General features: G+C 46.0%; 1 protein-coding gene across 1 annotated transcript in view; it reads right to left on the reverse strand.

The window, feature by feature from the left end:
• SLC39A12 (solute carrier family 39 member 12) overlaps window positions 1-22,148 on the reverse strand; it is a 239,877-nt gene that overhangs the window by 15,187 nt on the left and 202,542 nt on the right. The window contains exons 11-12 of the mRNA XM_085630837.1: window positions 5,606-5,764; window positions 5,040-5,227 (exon numbers count right to left, since the gene is read on the reverse strand). Of these exons, the coding sequence (XP_085486963.1) occupies window positions 5,040-5,227; window positions 5,606-5,764 (347 nt within the window). The remainder of the gene's footprint in view (window positions 1-5,039; window positions 5,228-5,605; window positions 5,765-22,148) is intronic.

Here is a 22,148-nt window from a genome sequence, read left to right on the forward strand (position 1 = left end):
AAACAGCAGCGAAGCACAATGGAGTTAGCGGGAGAAAGTACAGAGGACAACCAGAACCCCACTAGCCCTCTGGAGGACCAGCCTGGACCTTGGGGTCAGGGAAGGGCAAGGACAAGAAGAGTAGGAAGAAGCGGTTCAGTCTGCAGGAAAACAGGATCTTGATAACGGAGCTGGTGGAAAACCCTTAACTACTGTTCGTCACCTCCACTGTGTCACTGGCAACTAAAAATGGGATATGGCAGACCATCGTGGACAAGGTGAATGCAGTCGGAGTGCTGAAGAGGACAATGGAAGAGGTCAAGAGGCGTTGGAATGATGTGAAGCGCAAAACCAAGCAGAAACTCGCAAACAACTGGAAGGCAGCAATGAAGACAGGAGTTGGGAGTCCAGCGCCACAGGAGGAGCTGGATGAGATGGAGGAAATGGAGTCCACAGTCATCAGTGGGGAGACGGTGGCAGGAGTTGGGGGCCCGGACACTGCTCAACATGACCGGACACAACAGCAACAGGGTGAGTAACGACCAGGGACTCGGGGAACGAGGGGGAGATGGGCACAATGTCACACACGCACAATTAAGCAAAGCACATCTGTAGACAAACCATGCCCCAGACCCCTAACTCCCACGAGAGACCAATGAACCCAAGTATGCAACATCTCAGCACTGTATAAGCACAGAAGCCAGAGGCACAACGCATGTAAGGGATAAGGGGCAGCTAAATCTGTCAAGGACAATGCTGTCTCCAACTCCTACCAGGAAGTTGCACCATGGAGGACAGAACTGGTTTTGGCAGGGCACAGACACTCTCTGCCTCCATAGAGGTTTACTGTATAAAAAGAGGTGCCAAGACTCCTGATCACTTCTGGGAAATCAAGAGGAACCTTTGCCAAGGAGAAGAGCTAGAGAAACTGAGGAGAAATACTGCATCAGTGATATTTGCTGTCTGGGGTTGGCCTGCAGTAGCTACTTTCTGCCAAGGAAAGGGAAAGGGACTTTGCTGTTTGCTGTGACTTCTGCTTGAGGAAGATCTCCAAGGGCTTGAAGAAGAGCTTGCCTCCTGTTCTGAAGTCTCAGGGACACAAAGACTTCACCCCCAGCTCCCCTGAACTTCTGGGAGTTCTGACCTGCCAAGAGGTGCCTGTAGCTGTTCTGGGCCACTGGAGGTTGTTCTGACTATTGGGAGCTGGAAAAGCAATGCAAAAATGAGAAGCACAACGTATTCGTACTTGGTTCTGACACATCGCCGAAGAAACCGACGCAGCATCTGCCCGCGGCTCGAGAAATCGCCGCACGCCGCATTGAGTGCACCGAAGTCCGAGATCACTGCACCAATTCTGACGCAAGCCCTGCTGTGCGGCTGCAAGAATCCATGTATCGTCCCAGATCGTCGCATCGCATCGATGCACCAGGTCTGTCGCATCGTTGGGGCACAGAGTAAGAAACTGAAGCATCACCTCCTCTCCGGTAAGGAATCAACGCATCACCTCCCCCGCGCAGCAGTAAGGAACACACCCATCACCTCCCCCAGACCAAAGAACCGACGCCTCACCTTCCCTGAGTGTAAGGAACCAATGCATCACCTTCCCTGTGACCATTTCTGTTTGTGTGCGCTAAGCATCCAAGGTACTTTGTTTGAAAAGTGTTGCATCTGCAATTTGCTTTGAACTGAACTATTTCTATCATCTGAAAGTCATATTTTTATTACTGTGTTGTGGATTTTTGTTGTAATGGTCTTGTTTGGTTTAGATAAAGATTACTTACTTTTCTAAACTGGTGTGGTGTCCATTTGTAGTGTTTTCACTGTATTACTGTATGTGTTCACAAATGCTTTACACACCGCCTCTGAGAAAAGCCTCTGTTCGAGCCAAACCACCAAGGGGATGAGCAGGGGTTAATTTAGAAGTGTATCCCCCTAACCCTGACTAGGAAGAAGGATACCTACTTGGACAAAGGTACCTACCTCTGCCAACTAGAACCCCCCATTTTTAACAATGACTCTTTGGAAAACCTGTCTGAACCGCAAGATGTGGACAAAGTATCTTTTTAAGGACTTGTTTCTGTGGCCTGTTGTAATGATATGAGAAAGTGGTGAGTTTAATTGCCCATAGGGGTTTGCACTAATCTGACTAGATGCCAAATATGAAAAATGTATCAATTGCTTCAACATATGTTTTAGCAAATTTATATTAGCGTGTGTTCAAGAGTAGTTAGCTCACTCTCTCTTCCGAAGACTCTCTTCCTGAGATTCTAACGGTTACCTATCTACAGGAGGGATCCGCTTTTTGAGCCTTTTCAGAAAATATCTGCTGATGTATAGCTGAGAATTCTTCCCAGCTTGAAAAAATCTTTATTGCTTAAGTTCAAAGGCTTCATGCTTATGTATTTTATTCTCTCATCATAACTCTTTATTGGGTTTCTGAGCTGACACCTTTTTCTTTGGCTTAATTGAGAAATTGCCACTCTGATGCTCAGTGGTCAAAGTGGGTGAGATTGGAGGGGCACAGGTGCCCATACTTTTTTGATTTATGAAAATACATTCCCCTACCTTTTATAACTAGACAACCTCTCTGGAGGTTTAATTATGATAGTTTAAATGTTTCCACAGAAGTGTCATTCAGTGAGTCTCCTGTGTTATGAAACTGAAGCTGGCAAGACAGCTAAACAAGCCTTTCTGCTAAGGTGCCTGCTGCCCGAAAGAAAAGCAAATGTGCGCAATTAGTTAATTCTGCTAATGTACTAGTAATCTGAAATGTAAAGGATTCTTGGGAGCCGGAACTGGTTTTAATTGATCAAATCATTGGAAGCTTTGTGATGACAAAGATTTATTCTTTTTGAGTGGTAGTGCAAAGAGTTAACTACTAAGCTGTGAAGTGCATGCTTTTAATTGTAATTGTATTTTTATAGCGCTTACTACCCCATACCAGGTATTGATGGGGCAGTTATGTAAAAAAATACATTACATTCAATCTGGGTATTACTGAAATCTATATTTTGGAAGCACCCTTTTATCTTAAATCTTTTTGCACATTTTGGAGCAGTCTACCTGATATTGTGTTTAATGCAAGATTAAAATAATGATGTGACTTCGTAGCATAAAAAATACACAAGTCACTATTCTCCACTGCACCACCCAACATTTAATTCTGTGGCTCTCTGGTTACACACAGACCCCTGCAGGGAATTAACTAATAGAGGTTACATAATGTACTAAAGCACATTTCCCACTGAGTAACATCTGTTTTTATTTATGTTTCATTTAAGCTGCACGTTATTTCATATGAAGCTGCTTGACAATAAAAGACCAAAAATCATTTACAGAATATTTTGTTTTTTTAGCCACACATATGACCTCGCCCCCATGGCCACTGACCCAGCCCCCATTGAATATAGCATCACAGTTTGCATACTTTTTTGATGCACTTTGACCACTGCCTATGTTTAATCTGGATTAGGGAAATCTTTTATGGAACACAATTGCTGTACAATCTTTATTTTATTTGGAATATTCCCGAACTTGGTATTTTACCTTTTTTTGAAATATAGAATAATGGATTATTTGAATTTGTAATAATGATGACTAAAAGATTAATATTTACTGGATAAATCAATCCACACTCATTGTATTGACAATAAAACTACTTGACTCACTTAAATTCTCTGTATTAACTATTGTTTAGCTCTAAATGGACTTATTTATGAGGTCTGATGTAAAAGATTGCTCCTTTTATACAGGTCTGTAGAACCATGCAGGAGGGTATTTAGTGGCTACACCCAAAAACTGAGATATGAAGATCCTTCAACATCAACTGTGTCAAGGGTTCTGCCTCTTTAAATCCAATCTACTGCAGCAGACCAATCTTGGAGGTGTGTGTCTCAACTAACATACTTCCTTAAATACTTTGAGTGATGGACAGTTCTAACTTTCCTGATCCTGGACAGAAGCAGTATAAAGGAATCGCTAGGTTTCAGAGGTCTGTTAAGCTTGTTTCACCCAAAGGATTTTAGCAGGCACACCACAAGGTATGAGGCACATGATTTTCAACACAATCATCCCTTTAACTGTCATTTAATAGCTGGCATATTAAACCTTTGAATTGCTCTTTCTGAATATTTTTCTGGGAGTTCAGTTCATAATCTTTTGCAATATTTCAAGTACAGTGTCTGTAAGAAATGTTCTATTGGTCAAACCAAGATAGAACAATTCCTCCCAGAAATACTCTCTATTTGGAATCTGTAGAAGTCAGTGAACTTTCTAGCCAGCAGAACCTGCACACACTCAAAATCTCAGATATATAATTATATATAGACAAGTCATTATTGAAATGGACTACGAAATTTTGACTCCCAGTAAAGTTAGTGAGTCAAGACTTAGGACGTCTGGTCAGAGATAAGGCATGGGAGATGTCCCTGACACCACATAATGACAGGACATTACCCATGGAAAATAAGCCTGATTTTATAATTCTAAAATGTCTGTATGGCAGTTATTGATTTTTTTCTGTCCCACCATTTCTGGACCAAGTTTTCCTTTATCATTATGCATCTGAGAATCCAGACTAACCTCTGAAGATCACATTCAATATTGTCATACAGTTGTTGAAGACAGAATTTACATCAGCTGGGCTTTGGACATCAGGGAAATTCAGAATGAATAGCTCGAGTTGACCTGTACCTACTGTGATCTAGACTCTGGATTAGGTAGCATGTTTGCTATTCCCACTAGAACCAGCATCCATCCCGATTTTCCTACTGTAAATAGTGGCAGTGGTATCAATTGTGGGTGGCATGTGAATTAAAATAAAGACTGCTAATCAACCTTGATCTCTTGCTCACTGAATGTGGGTTACACATCCTTATTAAAAAGTGTACAATCCTCAAAAATTGGTATTAATCAAATGTCCCTAAAATGTCAAAATTAGGATTTTGTTTTATTTATTTATTTATTTAGTTCTCTATAGTTTTTCAAGCCTCCCCCTACAATTTTTTACAAACAAGAGCAGATAAGTCATGGAGAGAGCTATACAAAGAAATATTCCTCACCATTTCAACCAATGAGAGATATAGGAACATGCCGGCCGTGACAGTAAAAATCCAATTCTGAACACTCGGATCAGATGATACAGAAAGCCCAATGTACAGTCCAAGGAAGGCAGTAAGTGCGCTGAGAAAGTTCATGAAGAATGCAATCTTTGCTGAGAGTCCTGTGTTCAGTAGCACAGCAAAATCTCCTGTGAAGAGGAAAAAGCATGGATTAAAGTGAGATTTCTTTAAAAAACAACTTGTGCTCCTTATATGTATTTATGGATTCTATGATACTTAATGTACCTATCGATTTTCAATATGTAGCTTATGGTAGCATATTTTGTTATAAATAGGATTAGCCCTCAATGTCAAAATAGGAGTATGGTTTCTAGTGTAGCTATAAACTTCCCTATGTATTTTAGCACCTGCTTTTTTAGATTAACATAATATTTGAAATGCCAGAATTAATATGACTCATGCTATATCCAAGCCCTGTCTAAAATACATTATGATGGATAATGACTCATACAATGGTATTTCTCTACCCGTGGTAGGTCAGTCTTTAAGTAATTACAAAGACTTACCCATTTCATGCGGAATTTCATGACACAGAATAGCCACAGTGGTCGCAACTCCAGTTTCCGTTGATGACGAAAAAGCTGCCCCAAGAACCATTCCATCAGCAAAGTTGTGGAGGCTGTCTCCAACCAACACCATGATTGCTAACAAACTAATTCCTTTTCCTAAAATGAGATGATAAAGGACACATTGACCAACAGTCAATGAGATATATATTTTTTCAACTTTAGAGGTATCATGTTTCGTACCAAAGAATCATACTGTAACTCATTGCTGGAAAACTAAGGTCATAATTTAAGTGTATGTTGAAAATTGAATGCATTAAAACAGAAGCAAGGTTTTTTATGATCATGAATAAACCATGGTTGTTTAAGTTTTATTCTTAATGAAGCATTGATGGTTGTGATTTCACTTTGGTTTTGCACACACATTGAACTCAGGAAGCCGAAAGCTCACTTTGCTATATCACAACTGTCTCCATGTAAGGAGTATATAAACAAGCTATAAAGGAGAATCACATTTGTCAAAATTCAAATTGCTAATGTAAGTGATATTAGCAGGATTGTGGTTTTAAAAGTAACCATCACTTTTTCGATTAATCTTTCACATGGAACCTATCAAAGGAAAATATAGAACAAAATCCAACTCATTACTTTCATGTCCGTCATCCAATTCAGGTTTACCAGCAGTATAGGCATCTCTGTGTTATAAAACAAAGAAGGTAACTGACCATCATAAGATAAAATATAGGGCAGGTTGTTTATGCTTCCTAGAAAAATTCATACCTCAGGAACAAGATTCAGGGTTACTCAAGTGATTCAAAACAATTCTATTAGCATCTTTCTGGTCTACCTCTTGTACTAGGTATTCCACTCTAAATTCAATAAAAATGTGTAATTCAATGTCAGATTATTTGTGTAATTATTCTAAATGTCCTCTGGTGTAGGGTCCTTACAATGCATCCCTGATGGCTTATAAATAGATATTTGCCTCTAGTCTATAACTATTTGAAAGAATTCATAAAACCTGACCCTGAGTCAAAGGGTTTTAAAGAAACAACAGTTACATGAGACTCATTCAGCATGCTATTTTAAGAATAGTGTTGCCTTAGATGAATTCAAATTTGGGACATACTAGTCCCGGCTGAAAAACAGAACTCAAAACTAGCCTCTTAAACAAAAATCTGCTTTTAATATTTTACAAAGGTTGTGTTGGACTTGGCCCTTCTGGCAGGTTCACCCCTGAACTTTTTTTGCTTTTATAGATGACATGGTGGTAGTGGTTTTTGGTTTCTGCGCACTTTCCCTGTGTCCCAGGGTAAAGTGCGTGCGCATTCTGAGTGCGTGTGGTGAGATAGGCCTGCCCTCCCATAGGAATGCATGGGGAATGTATGTGTCCCTTGTAGTTCCTGATGCGTGGGGTGTGCAGGCCCGAGTTTGGTATGTGCGGACTCGTGTGATCGAATGCTTCGCAATGATGTATGATGCGTGATTATGTCATGTGCGGAAGGGCCACTTCTAGGAGGTGGCATATTAGTGTAAAGTGTGTCTGGCGTGTGATTGGCTGGAGCTGGCTGGTGAGCCTGGCTCCAGGAGTCTGGTTGGGTCTGCCCCAGTGGTGAGTGTGAGATTAGCATGCTGATGGCTGGGGGAGAGTGCACCTTGGACCTGAATAGGGCAGGGCTTTCCCCACACATTGCTGGCTCAGCCCCCTGTGGTGCGACTGACGACCCTAGCCCTGCCAGTGAATAGAGTGAGGGGCTGAGCACATCAAGGGTGCTCCCCAACCAGCTGCGACTGGTTTTCCCCCTCACCCTGAACCCAGAACAAAGGATTTGGTGTATAAAAAGGGGCTGTGTCCCCTTACAAAATGTTCTTGCTCTGTCTTGAATCTACCAGGGGCGTGCTGCTGGTGGGGCCCAGGAGGGACCGCCATGGGGGCTACCTCCCTGCTGGAGGGCCCTGTGTGCTGGCCCCTGGGCCCTACCTTGCCCCCTGGATGCCTTCAGGACCTTCTGGACCCTTGTGACTTTCCTTTTACCTGGCGAAGGCTGGATGCTGGCCTAGCGCCCTGGGAGCGCTTTATTTTCCTTGCAGCAGGGTGCTTTTCTGGTCCTGAACATAGCGCCTGGAGAGCGCTTTATTCCCCCAGAGAGAGGAGCTGGAGCTATGCAGCGTTGCGCTGCTACGAGCGAGAGAGGGAATCCCCAGCGTAGGGATTCCCCCATGATGCGTGCCTTGCGGGTGCCCACCCCGCTTATCTGGTTGCCTGGGGTGCGCAGGTGCCCACCCTGCGTCTTCGTTTGATATTCAGGAGTAATGCGGGTGCCCACCCCGCTTATTGTGGTTTAATCGCGGGTGCCTACCCCGCTGTTGATTTAAATAACCGAGGGAGCCTACCCCTCTTTCCGCCAGAAGGAACGACCACTGCCTCGGGCCGACCGTCCCAGCAGGAAGTCAGGCACGGGTTGCCTGGGACATGGGCGGGGCCTGGTGAGCGCGACCCGGAAGTGACTGGGGCTCCCGTTTGCTGTGGGAGCCCCGCGTGTTGCTGGCGTCCGGCGGGACCCACCCCGCCGGGATGGATGCCGCCGCCGTGTGAAGGGAGGAACGCAGCGTCAGTTCGAGCAGGGCTCCCGTGTGCCGGAGGGAGCCCTGCGTGTGCCCGTGAAGCCGCAGAGGTCTATGTCAGCGAGGGGGGGGCGCGAGGCACAGAGTCGGTGCCTGTCCCCTTCGCCGGAGTGGAAGCCCAGCCGAAGCCTGCCCAGCATGGGGAAGAGCCTCCCTAAGACCAGTCGGGTGAGTGGGGGCTCTGGGGGCGCGTTGTTGGGGCTGTGATGACGTGGGTGCTGAGTGGTCCCGCAAGATAGCGGGCCACTCCAACGATGGGGCCATCATGGTTATAGAGCCCAGAGAGGCTCCAACGTGGGGGACAGATTTGTTTTAGAGTGCTCCTGCACTCCAACGAGACAGGCAAAATTGTTTATAGAGCCTAGAGGGCTCCACCGTCCCCCGCATTGTTTGTTTTAAGAGCGCTAGTGCGCTCCAAAGTGACTGAGGCAGAATTGTCTTGAGCCAGAGAGGCTCCAACCCAGCATTGGTTTTCCAGAGAGCGCCAGTGCGCTCCACAGTCCTTTGGGGCAAGCCCCTTTTCTATATTGGACCACCATTATTGTAGGAGCCCGTGCGCTCCATGGGGACATGTCATTTTCGAGCCTAGGTGGCTCCAACGTTCTGGATATTGTTTCAGGGGCTAGTGAGTGCCCCTGCCTACTATGTGCCTTCCCCAGTTGCGCAGCACTTAGTGCCAGCTGCAGCGTTTAGGCCCCGTGCTTGTCCCCAGCTGCCCAGCAAGTAGTGGGCAGCTGCTACGTTTAGGTTCTGGCGCGACCTGGACTCTGATGTGATTTTGGTGCTAGGAAATGTACTGTGTAGTATGTTTTGCGCCCCCTGTATTCATGCTTTTGGTGCTAGGAAATGTACTGTGTATAGCATGTTTTGCGCACCTTGTATTTTATACCTCTAGATAGGATTTCTGCCTAGGAGGTTGTTTTACCTGTTTAGGTTTCTGTTAGGGAGATTGTACTTCCCTGTGCGATGTGCACCCTAGTATAGCTATATTTAGGTGGTTAGGTCTAATGCGTTAGACTAATGAGAATTGCATAATGTGATTTATGCCCCTGTGATAGATGCAGGATAGGGTTTATACCTGATGCTAGTGTGATGACGCTGAGGTCATTATTGCGCCAGTAGTTACTGGTTGTGCTCTACAGTGATAATTTGTGCTACAGTTAGGATATGTTCTACATTTACTAGTGGGGATTTGTGCTAAGTTCTAAAAGCGCTAATTCCTGACAGTGGTCCATGTGGCCCTGTCCCCTGTACATATAATCCCTTGTAAATTCTGCCCGTGCCTGTTGGCACATTGTAAAGTGTGTGTTTTTATCTAATGTGTTTTGGTATAATACAAAGGCTATTTTTATATAATACCTTGTGTGGAGTTTCCTTTGTGGTGGGCCTTGGGTGTTGTTGCTGGGTGTGCGCGCAAACGCTTTACACATTGCCTCCGGGATAAGCCTGACTGCTCGTGCCAAGCTACCAAGGGGGTGAGCAGGGGTTATCTTTGGCGTGTAACTCCCCAGCCCTGACTAGAGTGGTGGTTTCTGCCTGGCTTTGGCGCAAGCCCTAGCCAACCAGAAATCCCATTTCTAACATTGGTGATCAGCGGTGGGATTTGGACTTGCGTTTGCGCTGTACCGCAGCAGCAACTGGCCGCACTACAAAACTCTGCATTTAGATAGTCACATGGTATAGGGATTATTGTTCTGAAGTGTCATTTCTGTGAAAATGTGTTTCTTGTGCACTGTGAGTTAGGTGTCCCTAGCTCTGGAGGGTAGATCATCCCCCTAAGTGCAGTGTGTTTCTGGATTCACCAGTAAGGGTGGGATCCAGTGGTGGCAGCAGATGTGTGTCCAGTGCATGTATTCCCATTCACAGTTCCCGGGGTAGTGGTACCTGTGTCACGTGGTGGTCAGGTTGAGAAATCAGGGGCGGTAGAAACCGTCTTACCAGTCTTGGGAGGGGTGGGGATGAATGTGTAATGCGCTGGATGAATGTGAATGTCCCATTCCCAGTTCCCAGTTCCCAGAGTAATAGTACCTGTGTCACGTGGTGGTCAGGTTGAGAAATCAGGGGCGGTAGAAACTGTCTTACTAGTCTGGGGGGTGTGTGTATGTGGATGAATGGTGTGAGTTCTCTGAAATAAGGAGCTTGCTGGTTGATTGGGTGTGAGTTCTCTGGGATAGGGAGCTTGCATTGGGGAGTGATTCCAAAAGTAGTGGCTGAGGTGTCTTCCAGCCCAGCGTGGTGGAAGAGGTTCAGAGTAGCCCAGCTAGGTCTCGGTGTAGGGGCTCACGGCCTGTCTCTGCGGAGAAGGAGTGGGTGGGGACTGCGTGTCTCCAGCTGCCCGAAACCCAGTGTCAGGGCCTGGATGGTTTCTTTAGGGAACATCAGGTCGGGGGCCTAGGCTGTACCAATAGGTCATTTGAGGAGGATCTCCCAGTGTCTAGAGGACGTGGAGCGTCTGTAATCAGAGCTCCAGTAGTCCTGGTGTCTGGCGGTACCGCTCCAGTTGGGAGGGTGCGGAAGTCCAGAGTGAGGGGTGAGAGGGGGAGGGATTCCCCAGTGGGAACCAGTAGGTCAGGGACCAGCCAGGAGGGCTGAGTCGCCACTGAGTGACCGTGGTGTCGCCACTTCTGTCCTGGGGCATCTTCACGCACTGTCAGAGGGACAGGAGGTCGTGAGCTCTGCACCAGGCAGACTGTCACACGACACGCTAGGTATGTGTCACCCTCGGGAGGGTATATGTACTCCCAGGAAGTCCTGGTTCTCCGGGCAATTGTGAGGTGATACCCCCCTGATAGCAGGTGGGGTACAGTTGTGAGGGGTGAGAGGGGGAGAGGTCCCCAGTGGGAACAAGTGGGTCAGGGGGCCGGCCAGATGGGCTGAGCCACCAATGAGTGACCATGGTGACGCCACTTCTGTCCTGGGGCATCTTCACGCACTGTCAGAGGGACAGGAGGTCGTGAGCTCTGCACCAGGCAGACTGTCACACGACACGCTAGGTATGTGTCACCCTTAGGAAGTCCTGGTGCGCCAGGCATCTGACCAAAGGGTACGTCCCTCGGTTGGGGAGCCGGTAGCCGGTATTTCCGGATCTGGACGTAAGGTTGACTGTAGTCAGTGTCCTGGCCGGTTTGCCTTCTAGGGGTACCACTCCAGTTGGGAGGGTGCGTAACTCTGGAAGGGGGTGCAGAGGGAGGGCGGCCTCGCCTCTGACCCCGGTGCAGCTGGCGAACTTGGATCCCAGGTGATAGACCAGTTGGTGGAGAGAGGTCCTGAACTGGTGGGAGAGTTGTGTTCTGGTGGGTGCTTCCCTGGGAGGGTGCGGAACCCCAGAAGTAGAGGTAGGGTGGGGCATTCTTGCCCGTGACCTCTGGTCAGCCTCAGGGTGCGGACCCTAGGTTGAAGGATCAGTGGTAGTTGGGAACTACACTGAGAGGGAGAGTGGAGAATGGCTTGTATGCCAGGGGTTACTACCCCCCACTCTGGGTTTGGCAAGGACCAGTGGTATCTGGGTGGCCTAGGGCCTGGTCCTGGCCGTGGACAACTAGGTAGTACCAGTGGGGTAGCCTTGTTGGGCCTGAGTTCTTTTCGGTTGTTTTTTTTTTCAGATGTTGAGTGAGAATGGCATAGAACCGGAGAGTGTCCCTGCAGTGCGGGCCTGCGTCCGTGTTCTATCGCCCCAAGCAGGGAAGACCATCACGGTGGTGATTGGTCTGCCCTGCGTTTTGGCTGGAACGGGGTTGTGTTGGACTTGGCCCTTCTGGCAGGTTCACCCCTGAACTTTTTTTGCTTTTATAGATGACATGGTGGTAGTGGTTTTTGGTTTCTGCGCACTTTCCCTGTGTCCCAGGGATAAAGTGCGTGTGCATTCTGAGTGCGTGTGGTGAGAAAGGCCTGCCCTCCCATAGGAATGCAAGGGAAAGTATGTGTCCCTAGTAGTTCCTGATGCGTGGGGTGTGCAGGCCCGAGTTTGGTATGTGCGGACTCGTGTGATCGAATGCTTCGCAATGATGTATGATGCGTGATTATGTCATGTGCGGAAGTGCCACTTCTAGGAGTTGGCATATTAGTGTAAAGTGTGTCTGGCGTGTGATTGGCTGGAGCTGGCTGGTGAGCCTGGCTCCAGGAGTTTGGTTGGGTCTGCCCCAGTGGTGAGTGTGAGATTAGCATGCTGATGGCTGGGGGAGAGTGCACCTTGGACCTGAATAGGGCAGGGCTTTCCCCACACAATGATGGCTCCGCCCCCTGTGGTGCGACTGACGACCCTAGCCCTGCCAGTGAATAGAGTGAGGGGCTGAGCACATCAAGGGTGCTCCCCAACCAGCTGCGACTGGTTTTCCCCCTCACCCTCAACCCAGAACAAAGGATTTGGTGTATAAAAAGGGGCTGTGTCCCCTTACAAAATGTTCTTGCTCTGTCTTGAATCTACCAGGGGCGTGCTGCTGGTGGGGCCCAGGAGGGACCGCCATGGGGGCTACCTCCCTGCTGGAGGGCCCTGTGTGCTGGCCCCTGGGCCCTACCTTGCCCCCTGGATGCCTTCAGGACCTTCTGGACCCTTGTGACTTTCCCTTTACCTGGCCAAGTCTGGATGCTGGCCTAGCGCCCTGGGAGCGCTTTATTTTCCTTGCAGCAAGGTGCTTTTCTGGTCCTGAACATAGCGCCTGGAGAGCGCTTTATTCCCCCAGAGAGAGGAGCTGGAGCTATGCAGCGTTGCCCTGCTACGAGCGAGAGAGAGAATCCCCAGCGTAGGGATTCCCCCATGATGCGTGCCTTGCGGGTGCCCACCCTGCTTATCTGGTTGCCTGGGGTGCGCAGGTGCCCACCCTGCGTCTTCGTTAGATATTCAGGAGTAATGCGGGTGCCCACCCCGCTTATTGTGGTTTAATCGCGGGTGCCTACCCCGCTCTCGATTTAAATAACTGAGGGAGCCTACCCCTCTTTCCGCCAGAAGGAACGACCACTGCCTCGGGCCGACCGTCCCAGCAGGAAGTCAGGCACGGGTTGCCTGGGACGTGGGCGGGGCCTGGTGAGCGCGACCCGGAAGTGACTGGGGCTCTTGTTTGCTGTGGGAGCCCCGCGTGTTGCTGGCGTCCGGCGGGAGCCACCCTGCCGGGATGGATGCCGCCGCCGTGTGAAGGGAGGAACGCAGCGTCAGTTCGAGCAGGGCTCCCGTGTGCCAGAGGGAGCCCTGCGTGTGCCCGTGAAGCCGCAGAGGTCTATGTCAGCGAGGGGGGGGCGCGAGGCACAGAGTCGGTGCCTGTCCCCTTCGCCGGAGTGGAAGCCCAGCCGAAGCCTGCCCAGCATGGGGAAGAGCCTCCCTAAGACCAGTCGGGTGAGTGGGGGCTCTGGGGGCGCGTTGTTGGGGCTGTGATGACGTGGGTGCTGAGTGGTCCCGCAAGATAGCGGGCCACTCCAACGATGGGGCCATCATGGTTATAGAGCCCAGAGAGGCTCCAACGTGGGGGACTGATTTGTTTTAGAGCGCTCCTGCGCTCCAACGAGACAGGCAAAATTGTTTATAGAGCCTAGAGGGCTCCACCGTCCCCCGCATTGTTTGTTTTAAGAGCGCTAGTGCGCTCCAAAGTGACTGAGGCAGAATTGTCTTGAGCCAGAGAGGCTCCAACCCAGCATTGGTTTTCCAGAGAGCGCCAGTGCGCTCCACAGTCCTTTGGGGCAAGCCCCTTTTCTATATTGGACCACCATTATTGTAGGAGCCCGTGCGCTCCATGGGGACATGTCATTTTCGAGCCTAGGTGGCTCCAACGTTCTGGATATTGTTTCAGGGGCTAGTGAGAGCCCCTGCCTACTATGTGCCTTCCCCAGTTGTGCAGCACTTAGTGCCAGCTGCAGCGTTTAGGCCCCGTGCTTGTCCCCAGCTGCCCAGCAAGTAGTGGGCAGCTGCTACGTTTAGGTTCTTGCGCGACCTGGACTCTGATGTGATTTTGGTGCTAGGAAATGTACTGTGTAGTATGTTTTACGCCCCCTGTATTCATGCTTTTGGTGCTAGGAAATGTACTGTGTATAGCATGTTTTGCGCACCTTGTATTTTATACCTCTAGATAGAATTTCTGCCTAGGAGGTTGTTTTACCTGTTTAGGTTTCTGTTAGGGAGATTGTACTTCCCTGTGCGATGTGCACCCTAGTATAGCTATACTTAGGTGGTTAGGTCTAATGCGTTAGACTAATGAGAATTGCATAATGTGATTTATGCCCCTGTGATAGATGCAGGATAGGTTTTATACCTGATGCTAGTGTGATGACGCTGAGGTCATTATTGCGCCAGTAGTTACTGGTTGTGCTCTACAGTGATAATTTGTGCTACAGTTAGAATATGTTCTACATTTACTATTGGTGATTTGTGCTAAGTTCTAAAAGTGCTAATTCCTGACAGTGGTCCATGTGGCCCTGTCCCCTGTACATATAATCCCTTGTAAACTCTGCCCATGCCTGTTGGCACATTGTAAAGTGTGTGTTTTTATCTAATGTGTTTTGGTATAATACAAAGGCTATTTTTATATAATACCTTGTGTGGAGTTTCCTTTGTGGTGGGCCTTGGGTGTTGTTGCTGGGTGCGCGCGCAAACGCTTTACACATTGCCTCCGGGATAAGCCTGACTGCTCGTGCCAAGCTACCAAGGGGGTGAGCAGGGGTTATCTTTGGCGTGTAACTCCCCAGCCCTGACTAGAGTGGTGGTTTCTGCCTGGCTTTGGCGCAAGCCCTAGCCAACCAGAAATCCCATTTCTAACAGGTTGAATATATTATAGAAGGCAGGATTTAAAAGGAGGTACAGTGCTCAGTGTCTCCAGTGCTCACAATGATGAAACAATACATTTGGTTAAATACTGTGTAAACAAAAACAAATGACTAACAGATACAAAACCGGAAGGCTGTGTATTGTATTCAATATTTTCACAAAACTTCAAAAAATGTTTTGGGAAAATTAAGTTAATTTGCGGTGCTGTCAAAAGCGTTTCGACCTGTTTAGTTTTAAGCTGAAGTCATCATCAGGACTGGAGTATGTTAGGGACATGAAAGAGCTGAGTCAGCCATAGGTGAATCGTTGAGTGTAATGTGGTGAGGCCATCAATTAATGTAGCAAGCTGAAGAAATTTGGGAATCGGCCCCCTTGTTGACATATAATGCTAGTGCTGCTATAAGTCAGTAACTGAAAGTATAAAAGTATAAAAATCTCCTTTTTACAGGAACGCTACCTCATGAGATGGGCATTCATGTTATGACGGAATTGCCAAATGGAAAGATGGCAGGACTATAGCCAAAATTGAGTCCATTAAAACAATCCTATTCTAGTGCAGAAAGTGAATCAACTGACATAGCACCCACTAAAATTCATGCAAACTGTTCCTCTCTCAATGTGCTCCCTCATGAGTGACTCCGAGGGGCATATTTTCAAGGGGGAACAACCTTTACAACGCAACTTTTACAACGCACTACCATTACAACGCATTTTTTACAACGCATAATCCATTACAACGCATGATATTACAACGCATGACACTACAACGCATTTTTAAAAACTACCTTTACAACGCATTCCATTACAACGCATACTACCATTACAACGCATACCATTACAACGCATAATATTACACTATACTATCCAACACTTACCCTACTGATGCACCCCCTGGAGTTAGAATAGTAATTTTTACCCCTATACTATCCAACACTTACCCTACTGATGCACCCCCTGGAGTTAGAATAGTAATTTTTACCCCTATACTATCCAACACTTACCCTACTGATGCACCCCCTGGAGTTAGAATAGTAATTTTGACCCCTATACTATCCAACACTTACCCTACTGATGCACCCCCTGGAGTTAGAATAGTAATTTTTACCCCTATACTATCCAACACTTACCCTACTGATGCACCCCCTGGAGTTAGAATAGTAATTTTTACCCCTATACTATCCAACACTTACCCTACTGATGCACCCCCTGGAGTTAGAATAGTAATTTTTACCCCTATACTATCCAACACTTTCCCTACTGATGCACCCCCTGGAGTTAGAATAGTAATTTTTACCCCTATACTATCCAACACTTACCCTACTGATGCACCCCCTGGAGTTAGAATAGTAATTTTTACCCCTATACTATCCAACACTTTCCCTACTGTTGCACCCCCTGGAGTTAGAATAGTAATTTTTACCCCTACACTATCCAACACTTACCCTACTGTTGCACTCCCTGGAGTTAGAATAGTAATTTTTACCCCTACACTATCCAACACTTACCCTACTGTTGCACCCCCTGGAGTTAGAATAGTAATTTTTACCCCTATACTATCTAATACTTACCTTAAATGTAATTTAATATTATGCGTTGTAATGGTATGCGTTGTAAAGGTAGTATGCGTTGTAATGGTAGTGCGTTGTAAAGGTATTTTTTAAAAATGCGTTGTAGTGTCATGCGTTGTAATGTCATGCGTTGTAATGGATTATGCGTTGTAAAAAATGCGTTGTAAGTGCATGCGTTGTAATAGTGTGCGTTGTAACGTCATACATCCATTTTCAAGCCCCTATCGCCACATGAACGTCACTTTTAACGAAGTTCCTGTGGCGATAGGGGTTTTGGCTTATTTACAAGGTGGCCATAAGCCACTTAACGTGGCTTAACAACCCTTGTAAATAAGGTACCCTTTCACGCCATACTTAGCGTGAAAGCAGTGGGCAAAGGGTGTCACTGTGGGCGTTTCGCTGCAACACACATTGATTTTATTGCTGTCCCCTATTTACAAGGCTGGCGTAAACAGGAGGCAGTGCCAAAATTAAGACCAGAGAAAACTTGGTCTTAACATGGTGAAACAAGGAAAATTTATTTATTTCTCCTCGTTTTTGCTGTTTCTATGTGTGCTGCATTGTGAAGCACACATAGAAACACAAAAGCCATTAATGATTGTTTATGCGCGGGAAAGTGTCCCTTCCTGCACATAAACAAGCATTAAAAAAATTAAGACTTGCAAATTCTATGTGTGCTGCACAATGCAGCACACATAGAAGTTACAAATTGCCGTTTGGGATTGTTTATGTGCAGGAAGGGTATACCTTCCTGCACATAAAAAATCATTCCCACAACCCAGGCACCCTTGCACTATGGCGCAAGGGTGCCTGCGTTGTTGATAGGCAGCTTAGTTTAGCGCCAGCACTAGGAAAAATGCAGTGATGTGCCGTATCTTTGTAAATACGGCTCATCGCTGCATTTTTGTAATGGCAGAGCATGGCTTTAGCACTTTGTGTTTAACACCACGCTCCGCCATGTCCTTGTAAACATGCCACTGAAGCTAATATCTCATCTCCTTGATCTAACCCTCAACCTCTAACATCACTCCTGTCATTGACCCCTCCAATATCTTTCTCTCCTCCTTCTTTTATCATCCCATTAGCTGGCCAAGTCCATCATGTAATTTCTCACCTCTCCCCGTCCATGGATGTAGGCAGTCTAGAAATCCCAACCCTCTATCAATAACTAATACACATATTAACATATTAGGTCTGAAGTTCATGTTCTATTTTTTGTCTCATGCATTATTGTCATCTGTCCATCATTCACAACCATCGATATTATATAAATACATGTCTCTCAGACACAATGCCTCATTATCTCAAAATGGAAAACAGGAGTACTCAAACATTCACTAATTCGTCCACTACCACATCTCTACATGCCACCAATTATAATGATTCCTCTGAACCTACACACAACATTATCCTCAACACAAGTATCTTCATTCTTTGTATCTAGAGACTCAGAATCCACAGATGTAATAGATCAATTTTCATGGCTAATTTCATCAGCATCAATACTCATTTAGCCAATATTCCCACACATGACACATTCCCAATTAGATGTTCAATCACACATTGCAGATACACTGTTGTGAGCTTTGTAGAGATATCTTGCCTGTGAATTTGGACAATGACCTTGACCAGCTGCTACATATAGAAAGATAGTTTACGTTATAATCCTCGTCCTATCACCCAAGTACAAACTACTCTACCTGGACAGAACAGGTACAACGGCTCATGTTATAATTATTATCTGTACAAAGAGCTGCTCATACATTATAGTGGAAACTATTCCCTACTAAACCTCCAGGCTCTATGAGGGCACTGTAAATAATTACACAATTTATAAAGCCAGACTGCAGAGAAATTACCATTCACCTAGAAGAAAAGAAATGCATTATTTATTGAGAAATCCCTCGACTTTTTGAAATCTCAGATACTCTTTTCCTGTAAACATCTTCCTCAGAGACATTAACCTTCTATGGAAAAAACCCACAATTCTCACATAAACCAACTCAAATAATTTCATAACCAGAATACCCTAACCCAGCCCTGCAACCTATAAACCTATACTAAGAATGCCCTCTTACATTTTGTGGTCTTCAGTCAGCCCTAGATACATTATTATGCACAACCCCTTCTCTGATGATTATTCCAACACCTTCCTCATCATATTTGAGATTCTGAACGTACTATCAACCACTTGCACAAAGAATACAAAGATATTAATGTCGGATATATGAAAAATATCGATTACAAGGAGCTAGAGTCTATGATCTAATCACTCACACTGGTAAAACCACTTTTCCAGTTCCCCAACAGAGCTAATACTTATCCACAACTGCAATACCGTCAAAACATTTAACAACTGTGGTCTAGTCAGGGGTTAATAAGATACTAGGCTTAATAAGATACTACCAAAAAGATTTTCCTTTGGGACAACAAAGATGTGAGCCCTCATAGAAAGATCATGCCAACTGTTGGAAAGTGTATTATTAGTAGTGGTAAATATGCATCTACCACTGGCAATATTGCCACTAACACAATATAGGGTTCCAAATAGGTCTTACAAAATTATTCTCATGCTCAATCCTTGGTAGCTTGACTGTGAGCAGGAAGGCTTAACTTCATAGACAGGTATGTAAAGCATTTAAAACCACCAATTCAGTAAATAATTAGGACACAGCATGCAATAGAAATCCAACACCAATTTATAAATTAGGAATTTTTTTTATCTTTAAAATGGCACCAAAACAACAAAAAATCCAATGTAGGAAACCGAAGATATGAATTTTTTACGTTTTAGCACAATATAGCACATAGAAACCTATAGCGCCTATTGGGACATGTGATCGCGCTAGACTGAGACAAAGTCTAAGTTTCAGGCCGACTGCGATGGAGTCCTGCGCGGCTACCAATCATGGTAGGTCTCGGTCAAAGTTTTTACCTTCTGACTTAGAAACTTTTCTGGAGCTTTTCTTCCCCGTGTCCCTTGAAACTCTCAATAAGTCCGGATTCAGTGAGGGTTTGCCAGCTTGCCTTGCGTCTAGCTCCCGGTCAAACTTAAGGAAGTCAGACCTCCGGAGCTTTCCAGCAGATGAACCACAGATCCAGTCCGGCTCACGGATGAAAGTGGGTCGCTTAACTCTTGCTGTTGATCCCAGTCACCTTTCCTACTTTTGGACTTAGAAACCTTTACGGAGCTTTTTCTCCCAGGGTCCCTCGATGCCCTTCACCAGGCCGGATTTGGTGAGGTCTCTCCGGCTTGGGTGTCCACCAACTCCCGGTCAAACTCTGAATGTCGGACCTCTGGAGCTTTTCAGCAGGATGAACCTGGAAGGCAGGCTGACTCGCAGTTGAGGCTCGCCGGCTTGGCTGGCCAGGTCGACTCGGTCCATTTATGGTGCTTTTTACCCAAATTACTCCAAAGTTCTTCAAACTTCTTCCTGAAGTTCCTTTGAGGGTGCCAATGTGTTCAAAACGTACTCCAAGGGTCTGGAAGCTCCAATATTCCTTGAAAGTTTGGCACTTCAATTCCCACAATGCACTTGTACAAAACCCTTACAAATCCACCTGTAGGCTGGGGATTTGTGGAGGTGATGGTACAGGTAAGCTCTGTTAACCTGTAGCTTGCAGAGAGTCCACTCTTTGGTCCTTTTGAAGCAGGTTTGAGCCATAGAGCTGTAGTTTCAGAGTGTGCAGCAGGTGCAGTCAGTCAGAGTGCAGGGCCTGGTTGGTGCCAATCAAACTTCCAGCATGGACACTTCCTCTTCTGTAGTTTCAAGCATCAGATCTAAGAGGCACTGTTCCTCTCAGATATCTATTCAGTGTTCTCTGTGGTGACACAGCAGGCCACTCCTGTCCAATGAGATGCAGGACGACACCCCAGAATATGACCATTTCCTCCCAGGTTTGGCACAATGGTCTCCCAGAAAGCACTATTTCTCCATAATTCAATATGGCAGAAGTCCCAGCAGAGAGGTAGGAGCTAACTAAACCAACCCTCCAGGATAAGTGAAATGACAACTCTGAGCACATGCAAAATTGAGTACAAAGAGTTTCATCCAAAAGTCTTCAGTTTGTCAAACTTTTCTTTATTCAATCGTCTTCATACACCAGCCAACATGTGTTTAGTCTTTGGGTACAATCACCCTCGACTTTCTCAGTGCTTTGTATTGCAATCAGAATCAAATCTTATAGTGTGTGTCTTATTGCCTGAATATCACTGTATAGTGTTCTCAAGGAGCTGTTGCAGGTGGAGGTAAAAACTGTGTGGATGCAATGCAGCTGCATGTAATCTAGAGTTTCAGAAAACTCTTTATAATGCCTCATCCTCCCCGTCCAAAACCCCTCCTCTGACTGCAGACTCTGCGCATGCGAGGTGCCAGGTTGCTCCTCGAGAGCAACACTATACAGCGATATTCATGCATTAAGACGTACACTATAAGATTTGATTCTGATTGGAATACAAAGCCCTGAGGAAGTCGAGGGTGATTGTACCCAAAGAAAAAACATGTGTTGGCTGGTGTATGAAGACGATTGATTAAAGAAAAGTTTGACACACTGAAGACTTTTGGATTAATCTCTTTGGACTAAATTTTGCATGTGCTCAGAGTTGTCATTTCACTTATGTATAATTGAGGATTCAGGTTGATATCCTGCCTCTTGAACACTGCAGTGATTTGTTAATTGAACAATAGTGTGTACTGTTGCTTTGTGCACCATAATTCCCTTATTCAACTTCGTTCAACCCTCCACGATGGCTCCTATCCATATCCTTGCTCCTCCTGGAAGGATGCACATTCCTTGAAGATTATTGTTTACGACCCCTACGCCCCCCCCGTATCTCCTCCCGGCATAGCTCTTTAACCCCTGGGGCTACTTATCACCTCATCAAAGCAGCCTGGCTAATCTACTTAACTCTGACCAATCAGGACAGATCACTGGAAGGCTGAATTTTGGATTACAGACAAGGAAGTCCTATAACTTCTTGTCTGTACATTTTAGGATAAATTTAACAATAGTATATTGTTGGATTTATCAATACCATTCTAGTGAGTCACTGACTGATATTTTTCGGATTCTCCTGGAAGTAATTATTAAAGAATAATGGCTTGCCATGTTACCCTATGTGGCTGGGGATTTGCAATGGGGAAAATGCCGTGGGCAATTTTTCCAGCACCAGGGCTTATGAAACTTATTTTATAAAAGCCCTGCCTCTCTCTACAGGACCCCCAACCACTGGGACACCTAGGTAAAACTTTGGGGGTTCTGAATCTGTAACAAATATTGAAGATCCTCATTCCACAGGGCTCCTAGCACAAAAGTTGATTATGGGAAGCACTTTACTACAATGTGAGCAGTGAAATGTGCAATTTTACTAAACCCACAGGCATATAAAATCTATTTTATAATGGTCCTCCTTATAAGTACCGGACCCCCCATCAATGAAACACATAGGGGAGTACATGGGGGTACCTAATATGCCAAAACATTGCAGTATATTCATTTCTAAGTGCCCCAAACATTAAAGTCGGATTTGGGCACACTATACATGTTAAAAGTAGCCCTGCAACACAGGGCTGATTTTAAACTGACCTTAGGCCTCAGCAGT

Source organism: Triturus cristatus, chromosome 10 (genome assembly GCF_964204655.1).
Source record: "Triturus cristatus chromosome 10, aTriCri1.1, whole genome shotgun sequence".
NCBI classification, from domain to species: domain Eukaryota; kingdom Metazoa; phylum Chordata; class Amphibia; order Caudata; family Salamandridae; genus Triturus; species Triturus cristatus.